The 26875-nt window shown below is 29.6% G+C and overlaps 1 protein-coding gene across 1 annotated transcript in view; it reads right to left on the bottom strand.

Annotated features, from left to right (window-relative positions):
- LOC141339094 (adhesion G protein-coupled receptor D2) overlaps positions 1-26875 on the bottom strand; it is a 114083-nt gene that overhangs the window by 72390 nt on the left and 14818 nt on the right. The window contains exons 17-20 of the mRNA XM_073844726.1: positions 26110-26263; positions 24485-24618; positions 22657-22772; positions 21787-21907 (exon numbers count right to left, since the gene is read on the bottom strand). Coding sequence (XP_073700827.1) covers positions 21787-21907; positions 22657-22772; positions 24485-24618; positions 26110-26263 — 525 coding nt within the window. The remainder of the gene's footprint in view (positions 1-21786; positions 21908-22656; positions 22773-24484; positions 24619-26109; positions 26264-26875) is intronic.

Below are 26875 nucleotides of genomic sequence, written 5' to 3'. Positions count from 1 at the left end.
ATTATATTATCTTCCCAAAGAGCTTCAAGCTACTTTTTGCTCAGAGCTTCTATGGTAGCAAACAACTTTTTCCAAAAGTAGCTTGACTTTAGCTTAACTTCGTTTAATAATATAAACAAATCACATCTGCTACAGTTTATCTAATGCACTGACTCCAATCTAATAGTTTTCACAAACAAAAAAAAAAAGCCAAAAATGGACATGGTTCATTCAGAGAATTAAATCGAACGTACTTCACTATTCATTTGTTTCAGAACTAAAATGAAAGAAAAGCAAAACGCACGACAATAAGAATCCAAAGCAACTAAAAACCGAAAGCTCATGGCCCACATGTGTGCCGTAGAGAGAGAGAGAGAGAGAGAGAGAGCGAATGGTAAACAAATTCGCTTTTAAACAAGACAATTTCACATTGCATGCTTGGAAGGGCCAAGTCAAACATCCTTGCAGAAAATTGATACAAACTCTTAACACATGGGTCAAGCCACACTCTTTGAACTGGAGGAGAAAAGGAGGCCCCGCGTGCCAAAAAACTGTTTAATTAAAAATACTTAGGCATCCAACAGACATTTCAGAGTGCCCCCGCTGTCAGAACGCATGAGACCGCCCTGCCAATCTCAGGCAAATCCTAATTACATACTTTCCACTGAAAGCAAGAAAAATGTCAGGCTTCACACGGCTAAGACGGAACAGCTGGGACCGGGGATCTGCTCGGACTCACATCTCAAAAATCCAGCAGCTCGGCTCTGTCTTCAATATCACGCACCTGCAATCATGCATTTGGACAGATTTTGATGTACTGTAAATAAGGTTATTTGAAGCTAAATATTATTGCAGGTTTTTAAAATAACACATTTCGTATTCCGAAAGAATCATGCCTCTTGCACAACAGAAACCACGTCTTAAATAGAGAGCGTTTGGAAACGGTGTCTGGGAGTCGTCTTGTTTTCTACTCTGGATTTGAGCGGGCTGGGGGTTAATGGCACATGCCCGAGTCGTGCCACATGCGGTTAAGACACTTTACACCGAGAGCATCAATCCTTATCCGGCATAACTCGGCGCGGACGTCACATGCGTTTAGGGCTGACCACGGCTCACGGGAGTCCTAAGTGAAAACGAATGGTAGTTCATCGACATGAGCACTTCATTCGTCTTCGTTTTCCAGTCTCTTTGTCTCTTTCGCAGTCGCTGTTTTTAGACTTTGTCTCCTCGCCCGTGTAAAACGGTGTATTGTCTGATCAATTTTGCTAGACAAGAATCACTCAAGAATTTTTTGTATATTATTATGATGCTTATTATGATTATGATGATATTTTTTATGTGGGGCTGGATTGACTGAAAGATTCAAAAAAAAAAAAAAAAAAACATTTATAGATGATCATTTGAATACACATCACCTATGATGTTTTCTGAATTTAAAATGTATTTTGGTTTATTTTTGTGGGGCTTAAAGTAAAAGAAAAATCTTCATTGTGTAACTGGCCAAACAATGCACTTTTTTGGAAAAAAATAAATAAATAAAAATCACAAAAAACCACAAAAACAATGAAAAACAAACAAAAACTAAATAACAAAACAAAAAACTAAACACATTTTTAAAAAACACTAATTAAAAAACAAAAAACACAAAACTAATTATAAACAAATCACAAAACAAACAACAAATAAAAGAAATAAAATAAAAGAAATAAAACTTCAAACCAAAACAAAATAAAAAACAAGACAAAAAATAATGAAAAACAAAAAAACAAAACTAATGAGAAAACTCAAAATAAAACTAAAAAACATGAAAAAAAACGAAAAAAACTAAAACAAAACAAAAACATCTCATTAAAAACAAAGCACAAAACATAAAACAAATGAAAAAAACTACTGACAAAAAACAACACATGAAAAACAAAACACAATACAAAAAACTAAGCCAATTAAAAAATACAAAACAAATAAAAAACAAATAACAAAACAAACAACAAATAAAAAAATAAAAAAACAAACCAAATAAAAAAGAAATAAAACTGCAAACCAAAACAAACGAAAAAATAAAAAACAAGACAAAAAATTAATGATAAACACAAAACAAATGAGAAAAATGAATTAAAAAGAATTAAAAACAAAACTAAAAACAAAAGGCACAAAACAAAACAAAAAAGTAATTAAAAACAAAGCACAAAACTAATGAAAAAAAAACGAAAGACCAAAAACAAATAAAAAACAACACATAAAAAAATTAAAAACAAACAAAAAATAAAAAAATAAACAAAAAAAGCATAAAAAAACACACAAAACAAATAAAAAACAAATCACAAAACAAACAACAAATAAAAAATTAAAAACAAGACGAAAAATAATTGAGAAAACTAGAAAATAAAACACACATATATATATATATATATATATATATATACATCATATGAAAGCTCAATAAATAAGCTTTCTATTGATGTATAGTTTGTTAGGATAGGAGAATATTTGTCAGAGATACAACAATTTGAAAATCTGGAATCTGAGGGTGCAAAAAAATCTAAATACTGAGAAAATCACCTTTAAAGTTGTCCAAATTAAGTTCTTAACAATGCATTTTACTAATCAAAAATTACATTTTGATACATTTACAGTAGGAATTTTACAAAAAATCTTAATGTAACATGATCTTTACTTAATTTCCTAATGATTTTTGACATAAAAGAAAAATAATAATTTTGACCCATACAATGTATTTTTGGCTATTGCTACAAATATACCCCAGCGACTTAAGACTGGTTTTGTGGTCCAGGGTCACATATATATATATTTTTTTTTTTTTTTTTTTTTTTACAAAATATTCAATGCTGCAATTTCATTTCTAAAACTGTTTTTATATATTTTAAAAACTTTTGTCTAGCAAATCAAAGTCAGTGTGGTGTAACCAACATGCACAAAGCCATTTTTATTGTCATGTTAAAATAAAAGCCATAAAGCTGGACATTATATTACAGAGAACATCCATGTAGACCTTCAAGACTGTGTCAAGGTCATTGTGCTGTTTAAACATATTACAGATTTTGACCTTTTCATGAAAAATTGAGATTAATTTGGGTCAACTGTAATAACACTCAAGAAAGATTCATGGCATTTATGATTTAAAAAAAAAATCTGGAAACGTCTATTTATAAAAGTAAGTGTATTCAAAGTCTGAAATATCCATCTATCTATCTATCTATCTATCTATCTATCTATCTATCAATCTATCTATCTATCTATCTATCTATCTATCTATCTATCTATCTATCTATCTATCTATCTATCTATCTATCTATCTATCTATCTATCTATCTATCTATCTATCTATCTGTCTATTTTGATGATAACACCTCTAAACATTTTTGAGTCATTAAATAAATAAAATAAATGTTTGTACCAACAAGAATACAAAGATTGCAAACCTGCCACGTGAATTTAGATTTCTATTTAAAAAACTAATTTGCCCGTTTCATGATCTCTTATCCCTCCATTTGTCACTGACCTCTACGTAAACCTAAACTTGAGTCTTTTTGGTATGAAAAGGTGAAAAGCCTTAAAACTGACTACCATAGAACTGAAAACTGCCAGCGCACTAAACTCAACCACTTGTCTTTTTTTTCAAGGGCTAATGAGCCCAGTTGAGACGAGTTTTGACGCACTTGAAGCATTAAGGTGGTTTTCGAACTGAACCGGGCCCAACTCAAAGGCAGATGATTGGCACATGCTTTGACTTAATGACGATAATTACTTAGAAAAACAAAGCAGGAGACCACATCTGCACAGTGTAAAAAGCCCAGCTCCGCGGCCCAGAGCCCAGCTGTCAACGGCCCTGTGCTTTTTCCCACCTAGGGTGGGTAACTCTTAACACAAGCCACTGAAGCGACAAGAACCAGATTAATACGAATCAACATATCCTTGTAAACAATCGTTAGGGCCAGGCAGCGGGGGAAACGTCACCCAACGACAGCCCTAACACACAGAAAGGGTAAAAGGGCTGAAATGTTTCGCGAACTACTCCTGTTTACATTTTCTTCGCAGATTTGTCATTCTTTCGCAGTAGATGAAACAGATTTTTGGTTGTTTTTTGTTTATTTGAGCAGAACGTGTACGGATTACCTCAGCGGCAAAATGTTACGACAAACCAACGATTAAAACGATTCATTCTAGGCAAGAAAAAAAGTTTTAAAAAATTTTAAAAATAATAACTGCTTCAAACCTGTAATTGTCAAAAAATATATATATATATATAACTGTAAAGAAATTACAATAAAAAAAACACTTTTTTTAAGAAATCCAGTTTTTCAAATGCATTTATTCTTTTAGATTTAAAAAAGAAATAAAAAATGTAACTGTAAAGACATTATAATTAAAAAAAGACTATAATTTTAAAAACACACGTTGTTTTTTTAAAGCTTTTTTTTTTTTAATCTTTTTTTAGATCTAAAAAAAAATTACAACTGTATTGAAATTATAATAAAAAATTAATTATAATTTTTAAAATGCCAAACACACTTGCTCTTTTTCTTAAAGAAATCCAGGTGTTCAAATGTATTTATTTTAGATTTTTAGAATTAAATAATTTTAAAACATTTTTAATTAAAACTAAGAAGAAAAAGAGATTTTAATAAAAAACCAAGCCAAACACACATTCTTTTTTTTTTAAAGAAATCCAGTATTTCGAATGGATTTATTTATTTTTAGAATTTTTTAAAAATCATGCAAAACACACTTGTTCTTTAAAAAAAGTCATTCAGATGCATTTATTTATTTATTTTAGGTTTTTTTTAAATAATTTTAAAACATTTAAAATGTAAAAAAATAAATAAAATAAAATTACAAAAAAATCATAAGAAATAAGAAAAAATAAGAAAAAGAGAAGAGCCACACACACTTGTTCTTTTTTAAAGAAATATACAATATAATGTAATAATCTAATTAAATATTAAATGAGATAATTTTATAATTATATGTAACTAATTATTATGTTTTAAAATAATTTGAATGACTATAATATATATTAACCAGTTGTTCAAACTAATTAATTATTTATTTAATTTAGTTTTTTAAAATAAATAATTAAAAAAATTACAAATAAAAACTGTAAAGAAATTATAATAAAAAAGAAATTACAATTACAAAAATCATGCAAAACACACTTGTTCTTTTTTTTAATCCAGTTGTTCATAGGCATTTTTATTTTAGATTTTTTTTATATAAATAATTTCAAAAATTACATATAAAAACTGTAAAGAAATTATAATTTAAATCATGCAAAACACACTTGTTCTTTTTTTAAAGAAATCCAGTCGGTCAAAGGCATTTATTTTATTTTATTGTATTTTATTTGTAGATTTTTTTTAGGTTTCACACCAGAAAAAATCTGGGATTCCCCTTTATTCATTGTCAATAAATAAATCTTAGCACATATCTCTTGTTGATTTGTTGTTTATTTGATCAGAACGTGTGTGAACAACTTCAGTTTTAGGACAAACCAACGATTAAAACGGTTCATTCTAGTCAACAACAAGCATGCCCCACAATTAGGATTTCTTTCAGATGAAATAATGATTTAAAAAGAGCACGGCCATGAATAATACATACCGTGTTTATTTTGGATTTCATTTCCATGCAGAAAACGAATTGCTCATTGCTAAATTGGCATCAGCGTTTGACAGCCTTTATGGAAAAAAGAGAAGAAGAGGAAGAGTTTTTCTCTTGCCCGGACTGACCCAGTTCTTGTTAATTATCTGCAAAGTATACATCAAAGCCCACCAAACAGTCCGCAGCACTCAGATTAAAACAGATTTAAAAGACATCCACACAAACCGCCCATCTCGTGAACCTATATCAGCCGAAATCATAAATGAAGCCGGCATCGTTTGAGAGTAATTTGGGTGTCGGAGTGCTTTGTGAACTTGTGAGGGCCGTGTTGTTGTACGAGGGGTTGCGAGGTCGTCCCCGGCGGGTCATGTGATCCTCAATCTCCTGCCAGTGATTTGCTTTCCTATGACACAAACTATTACTACACAGAGACGGCAGGTAATTATAAAGCAAATAAATGCGGGTGGGTGCCAAACGCGACAGGCTCTTTTGGTGGTATGTGTGAGCTGTGGAATTCCCTTTCCTCTCAACAGGAAACGTGTTATTCACAATGATTATTCGCCGCTTTTTGGCCAGATTCCAGCATCAAAGTGGCGTTTTTCTTTATGCAGTAGTGCCAAATCTCATACTTCAATACCATATACAGAAACATTTTGTTGGTGATGAGTTTGTAATTATTATATGTGAGCGAGCCAAAAAGGAAAAATGTTCAAAGACAGAATATATTATATATATATATATATATATATATATATATATATATACAATATATATTTATACAACAGTTCTTTCTGGTTTTCAAATCTGATTGGTTGAGAACCGTTGAGATATTCTACTGGTATCACAGGAACGCCCTTTCACGATTTTGTATCACTCCGCGTGTTCTAGCCGGGACCGTTTTTTTCCGAGTGTCATGGCGGACATCCAAATCCCGTATCATTTTATAAATAATACTCTTTGTGTGTCACGGAATGTAGTTTTAAGAGGTTTTCAGGTGAGAATGTACTTGTTTATAGTTCAAATATGCAGTTTGTTAATAAAGATAACGTCTGTTTGAAAATTTGCTTTGTCGTTTTCGGACGTGGGAGACCCATAGCGTCAGGGGGCGTTCTGCACTCATCAATCCGCTCAGAGCGCTCTCACCACGGCCAGATCTTCTGGAATTTACCGCTGGCTCTGATGTCTCTGTAGTGGTTACACATGACATGTAATTCGTTGTGGGTAAATCTAACGGGCAGTCTTTTATCTCGTTAATTTATTATTTGTTCCAGAGAAGAAGATAGTTCATGTAGTATGTTTATGTAAATACAATGTTGAATGCTGCCTTTACTCTTAACTGAATTGCCTAGCAACTTTTTGATGCCTGTTTTTGTTGTTGTTGTTTATTAAATATTACTACTCAATAAATAAAAATTTATATAAACTATATTTTAAATAATGTATTTAATAATAGTACTTAGTATTGAGTAACGTGCTTACATTCGTGATGGTGAATTTAGTTAAGGTTACATAGTTCGGCCTTTAGATGGCGACAAGAGACCGTGTTATGAGTGAGCAGTTATTAGTGACTTTGGGACTTTTAAACTGAAGTTAAGCGGAAGTTATTTTTAGCTTCAACAAGTTTGCCACAGCGAATAAATGCACTGAGCAGCAAAATCACCCCTAATAGATGAACAGATATTAACGCTTTCTTCAGTAAACATTCAAACTAATGTCATATCATCGTGAATATGAATAATGAATGCTCTATCAGATGCAGGTACGTTAATGACTCGCTCAGTCTATCTGTCTCTCATAATATTCATACATGATACAGTGAGGTTTTGATGCAGTAATACAATAGGCTTTCAATGAAGCAACTCAACATTCCTTCGTTACTAGTTCTAAAGTGACGTTTTGGAATTAGTAACGAAGAAGCTTATGCTCAGCTGACCAACCGTCAAACTTTGATTTGAATTCATGGCGGAAGGAATAGTTCGCACAAAAGAGGTTTTTTAAAGACACCCCGTTGTTATTTTTTTATGCATTTACTAGGGATGTAACGGTATTGTAAATACCGTCATACCGCAATACCAATTTTTTTCGATACTACCGTGGTCGCATGACTCGATAAAACAATAGGTCTTCGGAGAAAAGTTTGCTCAGGCGAATGGAGCGAACGGGAGGTCGCGGGAACTACATTTCCCATCAGCCCAGGCGTGGCCATCATCCTTTGCGGTCTGTTGTCGCTACAGACTGTAGCAGCAAGGAAAAGAGATAGAAATGGTCGAACCTGCTCCGTCTGAAGTGCGTATGCGTCACGTATTCTTTTCCGCACCCATGTTAACGGATTAGAGCGTTCACACTGCACGCGGTTGCTGTCCGGTAGTACGTCCTAGAAGCGGTGCCTTTGCAGCAGTGCAGCGATCGTTTCGCCACCGAGTCTATTTTTGGCTGCGCTGTATGCGCTGAATTAATGTTACAGTACGTTGTTCACTGTAAAAATTAACATGGATTGACACGGAATGTACCATAAATGCATATAAATTTCACAGTCAACACGTGGCTTTTTGGCTAGGTTTAAAATAAGGAAAGGTGCCGTTTTAAAGAGGCTAAACTAGGCAACATAATAGATGCACTGTAGAAAAGTTCTTTAAAGGATTGTTTTTAATAAAGATTTAATGCGAAAGAAAGGCATGAGAGCCTACTGCACTGCAAAAAAAAAAAAAAATGCTTTTCTTACTTAGAATTTTGTCTTGTTTCCAGCCAAAATATCTAAAAATTCTTAAATCAAGAAGGATTTTCTAGACAAGTAAAAATTATTTTCTTGTTTTTAGTAAAAACAAGTCAAAATTAAGTGAGTTTTTGTTTAAAACAAGCTAAATAATCTGCCAATGGGGTAAGAAAAAAAGTCTTATTTCAAGCAGACAACTCATTCAGCTAAACTGATTTGACTGTTTTTTACATGCTTTAATATTTTTTTGTTACTAAAATTGAAATATTTAAGTTTCTGTTTCAAAGTTTACAGATAGATGGCTAATTTGTATGCCATTGATATGTTCAGTGTTCATGTAAACTGTTTAATAAACACTTCTGGCACTTTTTTCGAGTCTCTTCATTAGTTTTGTTTTTCCTGTAAATGATTCAATAAATACCGTACCGTGACATTCATACCGAGGTATTACCGTACCGTGAAGTTTTGATACCGTTACATCCCTAGCATTTACACACTCGTGCCGTCGAACTGTTGTATAAACGCAATATCAGACGAGTAGACTTGAGATATGGCTGTATATCGGCATGGTTGTGATTCGCCGTAGGCACGAGAGTGCATATACATATATATCAAAAACCACACAAAACTCATATATATATATATATATATATATATATATATATATATATATATATCAAAAACCTTCTAAAAATGACAAAAATACACAACTATATTACAAAAATCTGAACTATAATTAAAATGAAAACAAAATGTGTGTGTGAGATGTAATGATGTAATAAAACAACTTACAACTGAAATAGTTGACAAAAACTATAAAGACTACTAAAACAACAAAAATACACAACAAAATGACTAAAATCTAAACTAAAATTAAAATAAAAACAGGAAGTGTGTGTGTGTGTGTGTGTGTGTGTGTGTGTGTGTGTGAGTGATGTAATGATGTAATAAAATAACTTAAATTTTAACTGAAATAGTTAACAAAAATAAAAAAACTACTAAAACGACAAAAATACACAACAAAATGACTAAAATCTAAACTAAAATTAAAATGAAAAAAGTGTGCGTGTGTGTGTGTGTGTGTGTGTGTGTGTGTGTGTGAGTGATGTAATGATGTAATAAAATAACTTAAATTTTAACTGAAATAGTTAACAAAAATAAAAAAACTACTAAAACGACAAAAATACACAACAAAATGACTAAAATCTAAACTAAAATTAAAATGAAAAAAGTGTGCGTGTGTGTGTGTGTGTGTGTGTGTGTGTGTGTGTGTGTGTGTGTGTGTGTGTGTGTGTGTGTGTGTGTGTGTGTGTGATGTAATGATGTAATAAAATAACTTAAAAAAATTGAAACTGAAATAGTTAACAAAAACTTAAAAAACTACTAAAACGACAAAAATACACAACAAAATTACAAAAATCTTACTAAAATTAAAATAAAAACAGGAAGTGTGTGTGATGTAATGATGTAATAAAATAACTTTAAAAATTTAAAACTGAAATAGTTAACAAAAACTATAAAGACTTAAAAAAAAACTACTAAAACGACAAAAATGCAAAACAAAATTACAAAAATCGTACTAAATTTAAAATAAAAACAGAAAGTGTGTGTGTGTGTGTGTGTGTGTGTGTGTGTGTGTGTGTGTGTGTGTGTGTGTGTGTGTGTGTGTGTGTGCACTTGTACAGCTATCTTTGTGAGGACCGGATTGAGGTTTAAACCACCAGTGAGAGGACAAAGAGAGCAAAGAGAGAGGACATTTTGGCCTGTCCTCACTTTCCGAGACCCCCTTTTAAAGGCTTGTTTAAGGGTCAAGACTTGATTTAGGGATCAGGTTATAATTGGGTAAAGGTTAGGTTTAGGGTAATGGCTTGGGTGAGGCACAGTTCTGATGGGTAGGACTAAGGTAAGGACCTAGAGATTGCATTGTGTCAGTGTATGTCCTCACAAAGATAACTGTACAGGGTTGTGTGTATGGTTATTTCAGCTAGCTGGCAAGTCAATATTACTCATTTTAATTTAGTTTAATTTGATGTAATAAAATAACTAAACTTAAAAAGAAACATAAACAAACTACTAAAAAATGCATAACCAAATTTACAAAAATCTTAACTAAAATTAAAATAAAAACAGAAAAGGTGCATGTGTGTGGTTATTTCAGCTTTTTTCTCAATTTAACTTAGTTTAATGTGATGTAATAAAATACATATTAACTTAAAAATGGAATTAAAACTGAAATAGTTCATAAAAACTATATAGACACAATATAAACTTCTAAAAATTACAAAAATACACATCAAAATTACAAAAAAAATCTTAATTAAAATGAAAACAGAAAAAGTGTGTGTGTGTGTGTGTGTGTGTGTGTGTGTGTGTGTGTGTGTGTGTGTGTGTGTGTGTGTGTGTGTGTGTGGTTATTTCAGCTAGTTGCCAAGACAATATTTCTCATTTTAAATTAGTTTAACCTGATGTAATAAAATAACTATACTGTAAAAAAGAAATTAAAACTAAAATCGTATACAGAAAAAAAATTACTAAAAATGACAAAAATACAAAATCATAAAGGATACTATATAAAACTGCTAGAAGGGTCATAAATCAACATAGTTGTGCACAAAGCAACTATTATCACATCTAAAATCTTTGCGTTTCTGCTTGTTAAGACTCAATCAGCAGGACATTTGTGATCATCAGTAGCGGGTTGAATTTTTATACAGACATTTTTCTGTGTTTTCCGTCTTAAACAATTCCACTTGAAAAACATTTCCCTGACTGGGGGTTTGGGGACCGGCTGACCATGGAGGCCAGAGGGAGTGAGAGACGAGCTGGACACCTGTCTTGACTGAGGGATTCCTGTCCTGTTTTTGTTTGTTACAGAGAGCTTTTAAAATTAGACGCTCGTCTCTTTGTGAGGGGTTTGCGGCGCTCTTCCAGGTTGCCCCCCTGTGGACCTCAACTTGCATCCACGTCAAAATAATTTCCCAAAACACTCGGTTGGAGATCAGGAGGTGTTTGTTGGGACTGCTGAAACTGTGTTTGAATACAGATGCAATGCTTTCTACTTCACTTTAATATTTCTAGATATTTTAGAAGAAAAAAAATGAATAAATTGTTTGTAATTTAAGTTTTCATTTAAGTACAGTCCCTATTTTATAATAATTAAAATAATAATTTCTGTTTAAAGCAAAAGATCAAATTAAATTCTTTGGTTGAAGGATCCACCTTAACTTTAAGCACCCAAAAAACTTGTCCCGAGTTTGTGACCCCAAACCCCCTTTAAACTCTCTATCCTCAAAGTTATTGATAGAGGGAAATTATGAGCGTATAATGCTATGGACAATGCATGGTGGAGGGCCTATTATATACGGATAATGGATAGCATTGAGTTTTTGAATGACATTGCACTGAGATTGGATGACGGAGGGTCATGCGATTTATGGCTGAATGAATCACCTCTACTTCCCCCCACCCCATCCTCACCCAAAGCTTTTTATTTCCAGCCTGATAGAGAAGCACATGGTGGTGTTTATGGTTCAGGAGTTTGTAAATAAGACAGGGTTAATCAGCAAGTTTTTGGGGTCATCTGAATGGGATGATGTTGCTTTCACTTTGTAACATTATTTCGCAGTCGTGTCGTCTTCTAAAAATTATTATCAGTAAGAACACCTAAGTGACCATGAAGACTGGAGCTTTGCATCACAGGAATAAATTACTTTTTCAAATGTATTCAAATAGAAGACATATTATAAATTGTAATAACATTTCACAATATTACTGTTTTTTCAACATCACAGTTTACCCAACCCACTCAAGAATGCCATTTGAACAATTTGTAGGTAACCTATTTAAGCAATTCACTGGAAATCATGTTTAAAAAAGAAAAAAGAAAAAAGTAGTTCATTCCTATACTACATTCTGGAAAATGAATGAATGAATGAATAAATGAATAAAATTAATAATAGTTGCTAATATGCAAATAAAGCTATATTATGCTTAAAATAAAATTATGTATTGATTCTGATAACTGCAGAAAAAAAACTAAAGAGTTCAAAATACCATAGTACCATTTGTTGTTACACTAAAATGTTACACTAATTCTATTTAACATTTCTTTAAAAATATTTATATATAAAAATAAATAAATACATCTTAAAATCACTCCAACTAACTCAAGAACACTATATTACACTATTAAAGTGATTTTCAAAAAAGTCATTCAAAAGTTAAAATGTCATTAATTCTTAAGAAATATTCTGGGGAAAACAATAGTATAAATATATTGCCAAGTAAAATAAATAAAATGTATATATTATGTAATGCATTTAAGTAGAATGGCATTTAATATTTTTTCATATTTTCATTTTCCTAATATTCCTAATAGCATATATATTATATATACCGTATTTTTATTTATATAACAAATAATTCATAAATAAAACAATAAATAATGTATATAAATAATATTGTATTTTATATATTTTAGTTTGTATATGTATTATTTTTATTTTTATTAAAACTTCAGCAATAATAATAATTATTATTATTATTAACATTATCATTATTATTTTAATGAAATAAAACTTCAACAATAATTGTTATTATCGTTAGCATTTTTATTATTATTTTAGAAATAATAAACTAATTCAATAAATAAATAATAATTACTATTATTATTATTATTATTAAATATTGATATTATTGTTATTAATATTAAAGAAATAATAAACAAACTAATAAACAATAAAACAACAATAAATAATAATAATAATTGAACATTTTATTTAATAAAAATTAAACAATAAATAATACTAATTATGATTAATTATTATTACTATTAAAGAAATAATAAACTAACTAATTCAACAATAAACAATAACTATTAGTATTAATAAAATAATAATAAAACTAATTAAACAAAAAACTATTATTATTATTATTAAAGAAATAATAAAACCAATTCAACACTAAATAATAATAATAATAATGATTATTATTATTATTATTAAATAATAAACTAATTCAACAATAAATGATAATTATTATTAATGAAATAATAATAAAACTAATTCAACAAAAAATTATTATTATTAAAGAAATAATAAAACCAATTCAACACTAAATAATAATAATAATTATTATTATTATTATTATTATTATTATTATTATTATTATTATTATTATGATGAATAATTATTATTACTATTAAAGAAATAATAAACTAACTAATTCAACAATAAACAATAACTATTAGTATTAATAAAATAATAATAAAACTAATTAAACAAAAAACTATTATTATTATTATTAAAGAAATAATAAAACCAATTCAACACTAAATAATAATAATAATTATTATTATTATTATTATTAAATAATAAACTAATTCAACAATAAATTATAATTATTATTAATGAAATAATAATAAAACTAATTCAACAAAAAAATATTATTATTAAAGAAATAATAAAACCATTTCAACACTAAATAATAATAATTATTATTATTATTATTATTATTATTATTATTATTATTACTATTAAAGAAATAATAAACAAAATAATTCAACAATAAACAATAACTATTAGCATTAATAAAATAATACTAAAACTAATTAAACAAAATATTATTATTATTATTATTATTATTATTATTAAAGAAATAATAAAACCAATTCAACACTAAATAATAATAATATTATTAAATAAATAATAAACAAACTAATTCAACAATAAATTATAATTATTATTAATGAAATAATCATAAAACGAATTCAACAATAAATTCTTGTTGTTGTTGAAGAGATAAACAAACTAATTCAACAATAAATAATAATAATTATTATTATAATTATCATTATAATAAAATAATTCAACAATAAACAATCAATATTACTATCATCATTAATGAAATAATACTAAAACTAATTGAAGAATAAATATTATTATTAATAATATAATTATTAATATTATTATTATTATTAATGGAATAATAAACTAATTAAACAACAAATAATAATAATAATTATTATCATTAATAAAATAATAAAACTAATATAACAATAAATGTTAATAATATATTATTATCATTAATTAAATAATAATAAATAACTTAATCATAATAATTGTTATTATTATCATTAATAAAATAATAAAACTAATTTAACAGTAGTAGTAGTATTTATTGTTGAATTAGTTTTCTTATTTCATTTATAAAAAATAATAACAATAATAATAATCAATTTAGTTCTATATATTTTTTATACCATATTAATATTACTGTGTGTATGTGTGTATGTATATAACACACACGCACACACACACACACACACATATTTGTATTTATTTATTTATTTATTTATTCATGTGTATTTCAATACATGTGTGTAAAATATAATTCAGTTTTTACATGTTTTTTTAAATATACAATTAAAATTATTTGCTTTTTTCCCAACATAATATGCAAATGAAACCATTTCCTACTCAGCTCTCTAAATAAGAATGATTTGTTTGTCGTGTTGTTTCCCTCACTCAGAACGACAAAGTGTGGCCAATGAAAAAGGCTTGTCAACATTATTCCCTTTATTGATTTAACAATAAAGTCCTCTGGCTTAAGTTTTATGTTGTTATTGCCGCCTATTGAAAATACAATGAAACATGGATGGGGGAGAAAAAAAAAAAACATGACAGGAATTTCACATAAGGCCATCTAGGACTCCGAACGCCCTCTGGATAAAGTGCGCCTGTTATATTCTTCAAATGTTCAAGGGCGTTGCTTAGAAAGCAAGCGTGCCAATGAAATTACGAATATATCCTCAATCAAAGCAGCTTCAGATGGTCGAACGTTTCATTCATCGGCCCATGCGGTCTGCATTCATATGAGCGCACGCCGTCTCTGCTTCCATGGGCCGCATCGAAGTATTTAAGAGCTCGCGACGTCTATATGAAGCACTTAAACACAAGGTCTGCGGCACTGAGCGACTCAAGCACCCTGGATACGGCGGCGGTATACCTTCTCAAAACAAACAGAAAGCATACATAAAACCGTTAATTGACGACAAGTGAGGGAAGCATTGTCAACGACTTCATAAAACTTTATAAGAAGTTTGTCGTTTCGTTGCTGCTGGAGTGGTTGGGTTTTTCTAACAAGGTTGAATTTACAATGCAGTTGGGTAAAAACGTGGGGTTTTATTGTCATTGTTCGCAGCTCTAGAGACCCCAACCGCTTTCACAGATAAAAAGGAGCCGTGGGCAAAACAAAGAGAGGAATTTAGTGAGAAAACAGCTCAGTCGGGTTGGTCTTTAACACATGGGAGTTATATTTTCACCTGCCACGTCTGAAAAGGAAGAGGGTGGCAAAATATCCCAGCACTGAAACGATCACACAGAGGCCTGCGGTGATTTCCTGTGGATTCTGCATCTCCCCCCCAAAATCTAAAAAAAAAAAAAAAAAAAATCTCTGACTCATTTTCTGTTTGGACTGATTCACAGCCAAAATCTGGGGTGACATTCATAATCATGTACGAATTAGTACTGGTTTTATTTTCACTAAAGTGTTTATTGAGTTTAGATCTAGGTTTTTTTTTGTTTGTTTTTTGCTTTTTTGAAAAAGTATAAAATAAAATATAGTCAGTAAAGGCTCACTAAGGTGATTTTTTTAATAAATTGATATTTTTATTCACTAAGGGTACATTAAATTAATCAAAAGTGATTTCTATTTAAAATAAAAATAAAAAATAAATAAATTAATTAATTAAATTAAATTAAATAAAAAAGCATACCCAATCCCAAACTTTTGAATGGTAGTTTTGCAATTTATATAGTTTTTTAATAGAAAATATTTATATAGGTTTTTATATAGAAAATACAGATCAATTTATTAATTCAGTACTTAAAAAAATATAAATGATAAAAGTAAATGAAAAAAAAATTAAATAAAATTAAATAATCACATTTAAAAAAATATATATACCCACTCCTAAACTTTTGAAATGTATATATAAAATAAAATGAAATAAAATAAAATAAAATAAAATAAAATAAAACTTAATTTAATTTAATTTAATTTAATTTAATTTAATTAAAAAAAAAAAAAAACACATTCAAAAATGAAACGCAATCCCGAACTTTTAAATGGCAGTTTATGGATTAATATAATGATTCAGTATTTAATCAAATAAAGTAAAGCAATAAAATAAAACACATTTTTATATTTAAAATATTTATATATTTTTTATTTATATAATATACAAATATCAAAATTACAGATCAAAATAAAATTAAACAAAATAAAATTAAATTAAATTAAATTAAATTAAATTAAATAAAATTAAATTACCATATTCAAAAATTATAACCAATCCTAAACTTTTGAATGGTATTTTACTGATTAATAGTTCAGTATTTAACAAAATAAAATCAAATCAAATCAAATCAAATCAAATCAAATGTATATATTTTGCAATTTATATAGTAAACAAATATCAAAAGTACAGATCAATTTAATAATTCAGTATATTAAAAATAATTAAATTAAATTAAATTAAATTAAATCACCACAATTAAATTAAATCACCACAATTAAAAATATATATACCCACTCCCAAACTTTTGAATGGTAGTTTTTAAATGTATAAAATTAAATTAAATTAAATTAAATAATAAAATAAAATAAAATAACACATAAAGAAATTATATCCAGCTATGAATGGTAGTTTTACTGATTATAAAAATATAGATTATTTTAATTTTAATTAAATGTATTTAATTTAATTTAATTCAGTATATTTTAAAAAAAAATAATAATAATAATAATAAACATAAAAATTATACCAAATCCCAAACTTCTAAATGGTAGTTTTGCAATTTCTATAGTTTACAGATTACAAAATTACATATTAATTAATTAATTAAGCAAATAAATAAACTCTAGTATAAAACAGACATTTTTTTTTACTTATTCAGTATTCTAAAACAAGTCTTGCTTGATTCATGTAAAATCAAACTTACATGATCTGTCTATCAAGCTATTTGATGATACAGCGGTTTCCAGGACTGAAGGACACAAATAATCATAGTTTAATCACTAGAAATTGACTTGAATATGAAATAGAAAGCACCTTCTACACTTCTGACATTACTGATGTATGCTTGTACATAAAAATATACAATGCTGAACTTGCTAAACCTAACTTTTAAAGCACAAAAGATTAAAAAAAACCTTGGGCAAAACGCATGAATACTGTAGGACAGTAGAGAGAAATTCATATGGTAATATGCCATTGAATATGATAACAATAAAAATACGACAAACTTTATAAACCTATTTATAAACCTCTGCGCAGATATAAAGACACTCTCAAAGTAGGGATGGTTCGATACGTGTATCGGTACCGTTCGGTTCTCGGACAAATTCCAAATGGAAGTGATCATCCCTATCACCTTTGTGGGAGGACTTAGGGCACGTGCAGGTCATAATGTAGTCATTTGCAATTTCCTTGGCGAAGGGAGCGATGTTATTTCCTCATTATCTTCAGCTGGGATGTTTACGTGACAACACAGCATGGTCTCTGTCAGCAGATGTCGCTGTCTTTTTATTGTTAGCATAACTAAGCGAATCTGCTTAGTGCTGACAGACGCGGGTGTGTTCGACTTGAAGCGGGGCAGCGCCACTTCAAGTTGAACACACCCGCGTCTGTCAGCACTAAGCAGATTCGCTTAGTCCCCCTACAAAGGTGATAGGGATGATCACTTCCATTTGGAATTCGTCCGAGAACCGAACGGCACCGATACACGTATTGAACCATCCCTATCTCAAAGTGAGTTTTACATGCGTTCAATCTGCAACTTCTCCTATGGCGTGAGATGTGGACAAACAAACAACAGAAAACAAACTGTGACTTTGTTTCAGAAAGGCCTACATCAGTTATGACTGTGTGTTGAAACATTTTTTAATTAGTGTGGAAAATGCACTATTTATAGTGTGGTTTAATGATGCGAGTCAGGCTAAATCTCTATTGATTTTCTTGTGATATATACAGCTCTATTATAGAAACGACTGATTAAGGAGCTTCACAGATCGCAAACGCACGACTCAAACCGCACAGGCTTGTAACCGATAAAGAATGACACACTTTTTTTTCTTTGATCAAAATAAAACACTGTGATCTTCTCTACAACGCTCTTGAACACAGCTATTGACACACAGCGCATCTCCAAATGAGATGATTTTGATTAATAGCAGACAGTCCTTAAAAATATATATATATAGATATTTATGAGAAAAAATATAACAGCACAGGTTTTCCACAATAAAGCAAAAAACTAATAATGAGAAAAAAACAAACACAGACGTTTATTTAATGCAAATTAACATCTGTATTATGATTTGTTCGGTATCATATTAAATATATATTTGAACAAATATTTGAAATGATTCTAAATAATAATAAAACTTAATATACAATATATTTTGGATAAAATGTACTGTATAAAATATGAATAATACAATATAAAAAAATTACATAAATTATTACATGTGATCTCAGAAGTATTATTCATGCACAAAATGATTATAAAAATATTTACAAATAAAAGTATACTGCTCTGTATTTCAAAAGCTATGAGACAGAAGAATATTAAAAAAGAAAATACATATAGATCTGTGATTTAAATTAATGCAGTATTTTGTATATTTTGCACCTGCTTAAATTTATAATTAATATGTATTTTAATAATTATTAATAATGTTTAAATAATAATAAAAATACATTTAATATACATAATAATATATACAATTCTGAAAATTATTTTAGGTGTTAATCATGGACAAAATGATAATAAATATATTTCTAAATAAAAATATACAGTTTTTTTTAAACTACAAGACAGCAGAATATTATAAATGAAAAAAAGACAAATACAGACTTATTTAAATGAGGCAATATTCTGTATATTTTGATTTTGCACCTGCTTAAATGTAAAACCGATATGTATTTTAATAATTATTTCAAATCATTTAAAAAAATAAATCAAATAACATCTTAAAATGACTAAAATAAATGATCAAACTAATCTAAATTATTTTGGTTGTTTTCTGAATTGTTAATCAAGCACAGAACTAGATTAAAAAAAATGTATAAATACAAATATACTGCTTTGTTTTAAAAAAAACTACAAGACAGCAGAGTATTGAAAACGAAGACAAATACAGACTTGTCATTTAAATTAATGCAATTAATGCAAAACATTTTAAATAATAATTAAAATAACATTTTAAACAAAAAATAAAAATAAAATAAACACAATAATAAAATAAATGATCAAATTAATCTACATTTCTGAAAATTATTGTTTTCTAACATTAATAAAACACATGATAAAATAAATTCTGAAAATGATTTTGTTCAATTTCAGAAGTGTTAATCATGCACAGAACAAGATCAAAAATATTTATAAATAAAAACAAATGTTTTAAAAGCTGCTGCACACATTTTCCACAAGACAGCAGAAAATGAAATATGAATAAGACCGGTAATTATGTGATTTCTGAATTCTTCTGATTTTGATTTTGAACCTGCTTAAATGTACAATTAATATATATTTTAATAATTATTTCTAATTATTTTAAATAATAATCAAATAACACCTAACCTTAATAATATAAATGATCAAATAAATTCTGAAATTATTGTTAATTTTAGAATTGCTAATCATGCACAGGACAAAATCAAAAATATTTATAAATAAAAAAGAAATTATGTTTTATTAGCTGCTGAACACATTTTCCACCAGACAGCAGAAAATTAAAAACAGGAGAGACCTGTAGATGTTGTGATATATGTATAACTTAATATTATGAAATATTCTGCATATTTTGATTTTGTGCCTGCTAACATGTAAAATATGTTTTTTAATAATTATTTTAAATAATAATCAAATAACATCTTAAAATAAATAAAATAAATGCTAAATAAATTATGTTTGACAATTTCATAATTGTTAATTAAGATCAAAAATATTTATAAATAATAAAAAAATGTTTTAAAAGCTACTGTACACATTTTCCAGAAGACAGCAGAAAATGAAAATTAAGATTTTTGAATAATTCAATGCATTATTCTATTTTTGATTTTGCACCAGGTTAAATGTATAATGTATTTTAATAATTATTTCAAATGACTTTAAATAATAATTAAATAACATTAATAATATAAATGATCAAATACATTCTGAAAAGTATTACTGTCAATTTTAGAATTGTTAATTATGTACAGAACAAGTTCAAAAATATTTATCAAAAATCCATTTTTTTAATACCTTTTTAAAAAAGTTTTTAAACCTGCTGTACATATTTTCTACAAGACTGCATAAAAACAGGACAGACCTGTAGATGTTGTGATTTTTGAATAATTTTATGAAATTTTCAGCATATCTTGATTTTGCACCCACTTAAATGTATAATTAATATGTATTCTAATAACTATTACAAATTATTTTAAATAATAATACAAAAAAATACCAGAATTCTCTAAATAAATTCTAAAAAAATATATTTTTGTCAATTTCAGAACTGTTAATCATGCACAGAACAAGACCAAAAAAATAATAAAATAAAAAATATGTTTTGAAAGCTGCTGTACACATTTTCCACAAGACAGCAGAAAATTATGACGTGATTCTGTTTTTGATTTTAAAATGTATAATCAATATATATTTTAAAAAATATTTCAAATGTTTTAAAATAAAACTCAAATAACACCTACCATTAATAATATAAATGATCAAATAAATTCTAAAAATGATTACTGCCAATTTCAGAATTGTTAATCATGCACAGAACAAAAAAAAATCAGTTTTATTAGCTGCAGTACACATTTTCCACAAGACAGTAGAAAATTAAAAACAGGACAGATCTGTAGATGACGTGATATTGAATTAATGCTATATTTAGCATATTTTAAATTTGAGCCAGCTGAAATGTGGTATTAATACTAAATTAACAGTAAATAACATACATATGTTCTTCTTTTTTAAACTATAATAATAATAACGACATTCAAAAATAAATTACACGACCAAGAAAATTTCCCAGAATGTTCAAACACAGAAAAAAAGAGCAGCTTGGCCGTAATAAAGGCTTTAGGAAGAATTTCAACCACCGTTTATAATGATTTAACGGGAAAAGGAAGTAACAGAGGATCTGTTCGGAATCCTTTGTCTTTCGCCAAAAATAATTTCACCCACATTCTGACAGTTACCAAAAGACAAACGCTGGAAAACGCTAAGAAAAGCGACTGCACGAACGTCGAAAAGGCGAGAATAGAGTCCCGGCGTTTACCAGAAGTCAGAATAAAACTGGCGTCTCACGCACACAGATGCTCTCAGTCTGTGCCGTCTCCATGTTAAACAGCAATTATCTCTTCACTCCCCACTGTTTACCTCAGCTAAAACCGCCGTGGGCTTCGGCGCGAACGCTCTTACCTGCAGCGAGTTCAGGAGGCTGAAGACGTAAGCGATGACCACGGAGAACGGCACCAGGACGCCGCAGAGCCACGTCAGGCCTAGGATGGGCAACAAAACCAGTACGGCTTTCACCGCCGCCCTAAAAGTGAGGAAAACACTTTATTTTAATACAATCGTCCGCATATAAGGCCGTCGACAGATTTCAGGGGTCATTCCCAGCACAACGGGAGCTGCTGCTTATTCTCACATTGTGACAATTTCCACGCTAAATCGCTTTTAATTCTGTTTAGTATAAAATTACCTCCCTATTCAGGTAACCGCTAAAGCGAACCAGCTGCCGTCCGAACGGGGCCTGCCAGCCGGAGGAAGCGTGTGTTTGATTTTCCTTGGATTCGACCACCGGCTTTCAAGAGTCACATTGATATTTTTTACACACAGGGGCCCTCAGCGACTGATGCTGGAGGTCCAGACGCGTCGAAATGCCGGGTTACGTGTGGCAGCTTAATTTGCGTGGTGGTTATTTACGGTCTCAAGGAGAAGCTGAATCTATAAACCGACATGAGAACGGCTTGTTTTTAAGTAACACATAACGCCGGGTTCCCGCAGTGACTGAGCTGTCTGAAAGTTTACTTTGAGTGGAAAAAAAAGGTCGGGTCGTTCCATTAATGGGCCGAAAAACAAACAAAACATTTGATGTTGAAAGAGGCTGTAATGTGCAAATAGATCATTTTAATAGAAAGCCAAAATGACTGAGGATCAGTCGGACTCCACAGGCGGATGGAACGGCAGCGAGCACACAGCTGTGAAAGGGTGCCTCCATGTGGCGATAGAGAAACTGTATCGCTCCTGTGGCTAAATATGAGCGGGAGAACGATGTCTTATCTGTACCTTATCTGTTCAGAGATTTGCTCTTCTGGGCTGGTGTTCAGAGTCATCATTAAAGATCTCCGCTTGGCTGTGGCGATGGTGATCACGACCACACGGGTCAGAATCATGATATTTACCTGAAATAATACAAATATGTACTGTATAATAAACATAGGTATTAGAATCATACATCTATCTATAAAAGCATTATTATTATTATTATTATTATTAAACATACACACATATAAGTGCACATATATAAATAAAAAGTGCTACCACTTAGTGTGTGTGTTATTTGCAGTATATTAAAATACATGAAACAATATAAACTTTAGACAAATGTTATATATTAAAGTAATAAATACTAACATTAGTAACATTATAAAAATCCAATTTATATATGTGCCACGAGTGTTTTAGTGCCATGTTAAAAAATGAAAAAATCTAAAATGATGAGATATATTACGAGAATAAAGTTGAAAATATTTCGAGAATCAAGTCGAATTTATTTATATGTACCAAAAACCTTAAAACCTGTCATTAATAGCATGGGTATATTTGTAGCAATAGCCAAAAATACATTGTATGAGTCAAAATGATCAACTTTTCTTTTATGGCAAAAGTCATTAGGACATTAGGTAAAGATCATGTTCCATGAAGATATTTTGTAAGTTTCCTACTGTAAATATATTAAAACTTAATTTTTGATTAGTAATATGCATTGCTAAGAACTTCATCTGGACAACTTTAAAGGTGCTTTTCACAATATTTAGATTTTTTGCACCCTCAGATTCCAGATAGTTGTATCTCGACAAACCATACATCAATGGAAAGCTTATTTATTCAGTTTTCAGATAATGAATACATCTCAATCTTAAAAAAATTTACGCTTATGACTGGTTTTGTGGTTCAGGGTCACATGAGTATAAAAAAAAATGTTTTATATTACATATTTGTATCTGTGTATGCATTTATTTTATGCTATTTTGTTATTAAACACATAAACACATACATTTATTTAATGTTTGTTTGTTTGTTGTTGTTAAATATTAAATATACACATATATGTAAGTGCATATATCTAAAAAATAAAAAGAAGAAGTTACCACACGTGTGTGCGTTGTCATTTTTTATTATACAAAAATACATAAAACAATTGTGACTAAATGGTTGATTGATTGAATGATTGATTATCATGAATATAATAAATATATAAAGTATAAATATACACATATATGTAAGCGCATATATTGTGTTTGCACATGTGTGTGTGTGTGTGTGTGTTAGGATTGGGCATCGTTCAAATTTTTCCGATACGGTATCGGGATCTAAACTTCAGTTCTGGTACCCAATGGTACCTTTTTTCAGTACTTTGCTCTCTGTGTAATAACAAAAACATTTATTTCAATGAAAAAATAAGTCCAAAACTCTCAATTTCAACATTTTGAACAATAGGCCCCTACTTTTTTTCTTACAGAAATTCCTGTGTTTATTTTTTGTGATAATTAAATTAAGGCATTAAAGATTTATTTATTTTTAATCAAATAAAAATGAAACCCTTTTATTTTCTGGCAAACAAACAGAGGTTTACTGTTCAAATTAATACATATTAATACAGATTAAAAATTGTGCAAATATTCCTTTAAAAAAAATTATAATAATTGTATTATTTTTTTCTAAAATTAAGTGGCTAATCTGTTTTTTTATAATTTATTTTTTTATTTGAAATGGACAGAAAATGGAATATTTAAAGACGTACATAATACTGTTTGTCACAGGTGGTTTTTATTTATTATTATCATCATTACCATTTTTATAAAAGACAATAATGGCATAAGTAAAGACATACCATAATAATAAAGATGACAGGTCCTGCAAAGCCCCATATGACGCCGTTCTGAACACTGAGCCAGCAGTGACCGTCCGCTGAGTAATTCCCAGAAGCAGAGGCCAGTGTGATGGTCACGATCAGCACAGGCAGACCTGTTAAACAACACACATTTCTACATTACAGGTGTCGCTTTAAAACTGAGCACATTTTCTTAAATGTTTGGCTTGAAAAGAATACTTATGCAGGGATTTGTGACTGAAAACTACTGCGTGGGACTATGAAAAAATATTTATGAACTGATCAGCATATATTTTTGCAACGGTTTTCCAACGTCGAGTAATGTATCATGAACATATCTCATGAATCCTTTCATAAACAAAGTGTAGAGAGAGTGTAAATAAGAGACTGATTGTGCAGTACAGAGAGCGTCGTTGATTATAATTATAACTTTGTGAGATTGCGATGAACTAAGATGAGTGACCGCTTTTAATAATTTTTAAGGGAGTTTGTAAATGAGATATCGATTTAATACAAGTTAAATAAACAAGAAGTTATTATTAAGAGACTTACATTGTCTGACTATAACACTACTGCCGGATTTTGCTCTATTTCGTCGTCAAGAATAGTCACAACTGAGCCACTGCGCACCTCCATTCAAACTCAGCGGGGTCTCGTTTACGAATGAAGGGTCATTTTTAAAGATATCTAGTGAGTCAATGATTCAATTTCCCATTCATAAAGATGGTCACTTGCTTTATTCCTGAATAAATCAGCTGTTCGAACGAATCAAATGAATGAATGATTCAATAATTAAATCAGTTGCTGCCACCTACTGGCAGATTTAGTTATCTTTTCAGTTACTTAAATCATTTAATATTTCTGCATGCAATATTTTATATTTAAAACAATCTCAACATGAATTTGATTGCACTCATGCCACCTCTGAGCCCCATTAAACATATGAAAATACAAGCCACTTTTGTGTTTTTTTGTGCCACCTCTGTAGTACAAATTAATTTTGTTAATACTGTTTTCCTTTGATTGGTAACTTATTCTTATCCTACTTGTTCTTATTCTGTTGTTTTAATTAGAAAAGCTTTTTTAAAAAGCTTAAAATATATCATTTAAAAAAATGGACATAAAATATGATACACTTTTAATGAAGTTCAACAAAATTCCCCTGTAAGGAGTCAAATATCACCTCATAATTGAAAAAGGCTATTTTTTTAATCCGATTTTTTATTATTGGTTAGAATGTGCTCCTGAAATTTTGGAGCACAAGTGCGATTTTATAGTGCTATTAAGTTATGCTATTTTTTATTTTAAATAAATGGTTTGCGGTAACAGTGAGGTTGAATATAAATGTCACAGTTTACATGGCAGGTATAAATGTTCACTTTTCTACAGTTTGGATATTTTAACATTTAATTTGACGACTGAATAGTTACAGACTAGTCTAAATTAAGAAAAAATAAAAAGTAGTGTAACATAAAATCATGAAGTATATAAGAATATTCAGTGCAACAATAAAGCACAAAGCCATCGAATCAACAGGGAACCTGCATTCCTGTACTCTTGAACCCAATCAATAACTGTTTAGTACAACAGATTGCAGAGGAGATTTGGGGGTGGAGTCTCATTACCCCAGCCAATCAGGTAGTAGTATTTCATGTGTCGGTCCTCGCTCAAATTAACGCTCACTACTTTGCTCCAGAGCAGCAGGCCCTCGACCAGCATCCAGCTGAACGCCGACATGAAGAACAGATGCATCAGAGCTGCCACAAGCATGCAGGCCACCTACGGGGCAAAGGTCAGAGAGCAGGCAGTCAGGGGTCAAAAGATCAAACAGCCACACAAACGTGGCTGTACGCCAGCTTATCCAACGCCAAATATGGCAACAATGCTAATGTTGTTTTAAGACACTGTCAGACTCATGGTACTAAGTTTGTGCTGGAAATAGACTTGGTTTCCTTTTTAAAAATTCAATATTATAGCCCTGATAGCATTTAATAAAGCAGTAAGGCACTTGAGGATGTGCGTAAGAGTGATTTTGCTGTGGTTGGACACTGATCCTCTTAAACATAGTAAAAACACTGTAATACATGACCTTGTATGGTGTATACTAATGTAAAATAGGCTATTATTTTAATATTCTTAATACATTTATATCAAAACTTGTGTGTGCAGTAGTGCTGTTGTTGTTAAAACAACAGTTACTACAGTAAAACTAATAAAAACGTATTAGGTAATTAAAATAAAGCTGAAATTGAATAGATAGATCAATAACTTAGAAATAAAAAAATAATAAACAAAGGGTTTGGACATGTAGCTTTGGCAGCTAACTGATATTGAATATGCTGAAGTACTGAAATTACTGAACTAAACTTAAACAAATAAAAATAAACTATT

This window comes from Garra rufa, chromosome 7, assembly GCF_049309525.1.
Source record: "Garra rufa chromosome 7, GarRuf1.0, whole genome shotgun sequence".
In the NCBI taxonomy this organism is placed as follows: Eukaryota; Metazoa; Chordata; class Actinopteri; order Cypriniformes; family Cyprinidae; genus Garra; species Garra rufa.
This window is presented reverse-complemented; position numbering and strand designations above follow the sequence as displayed.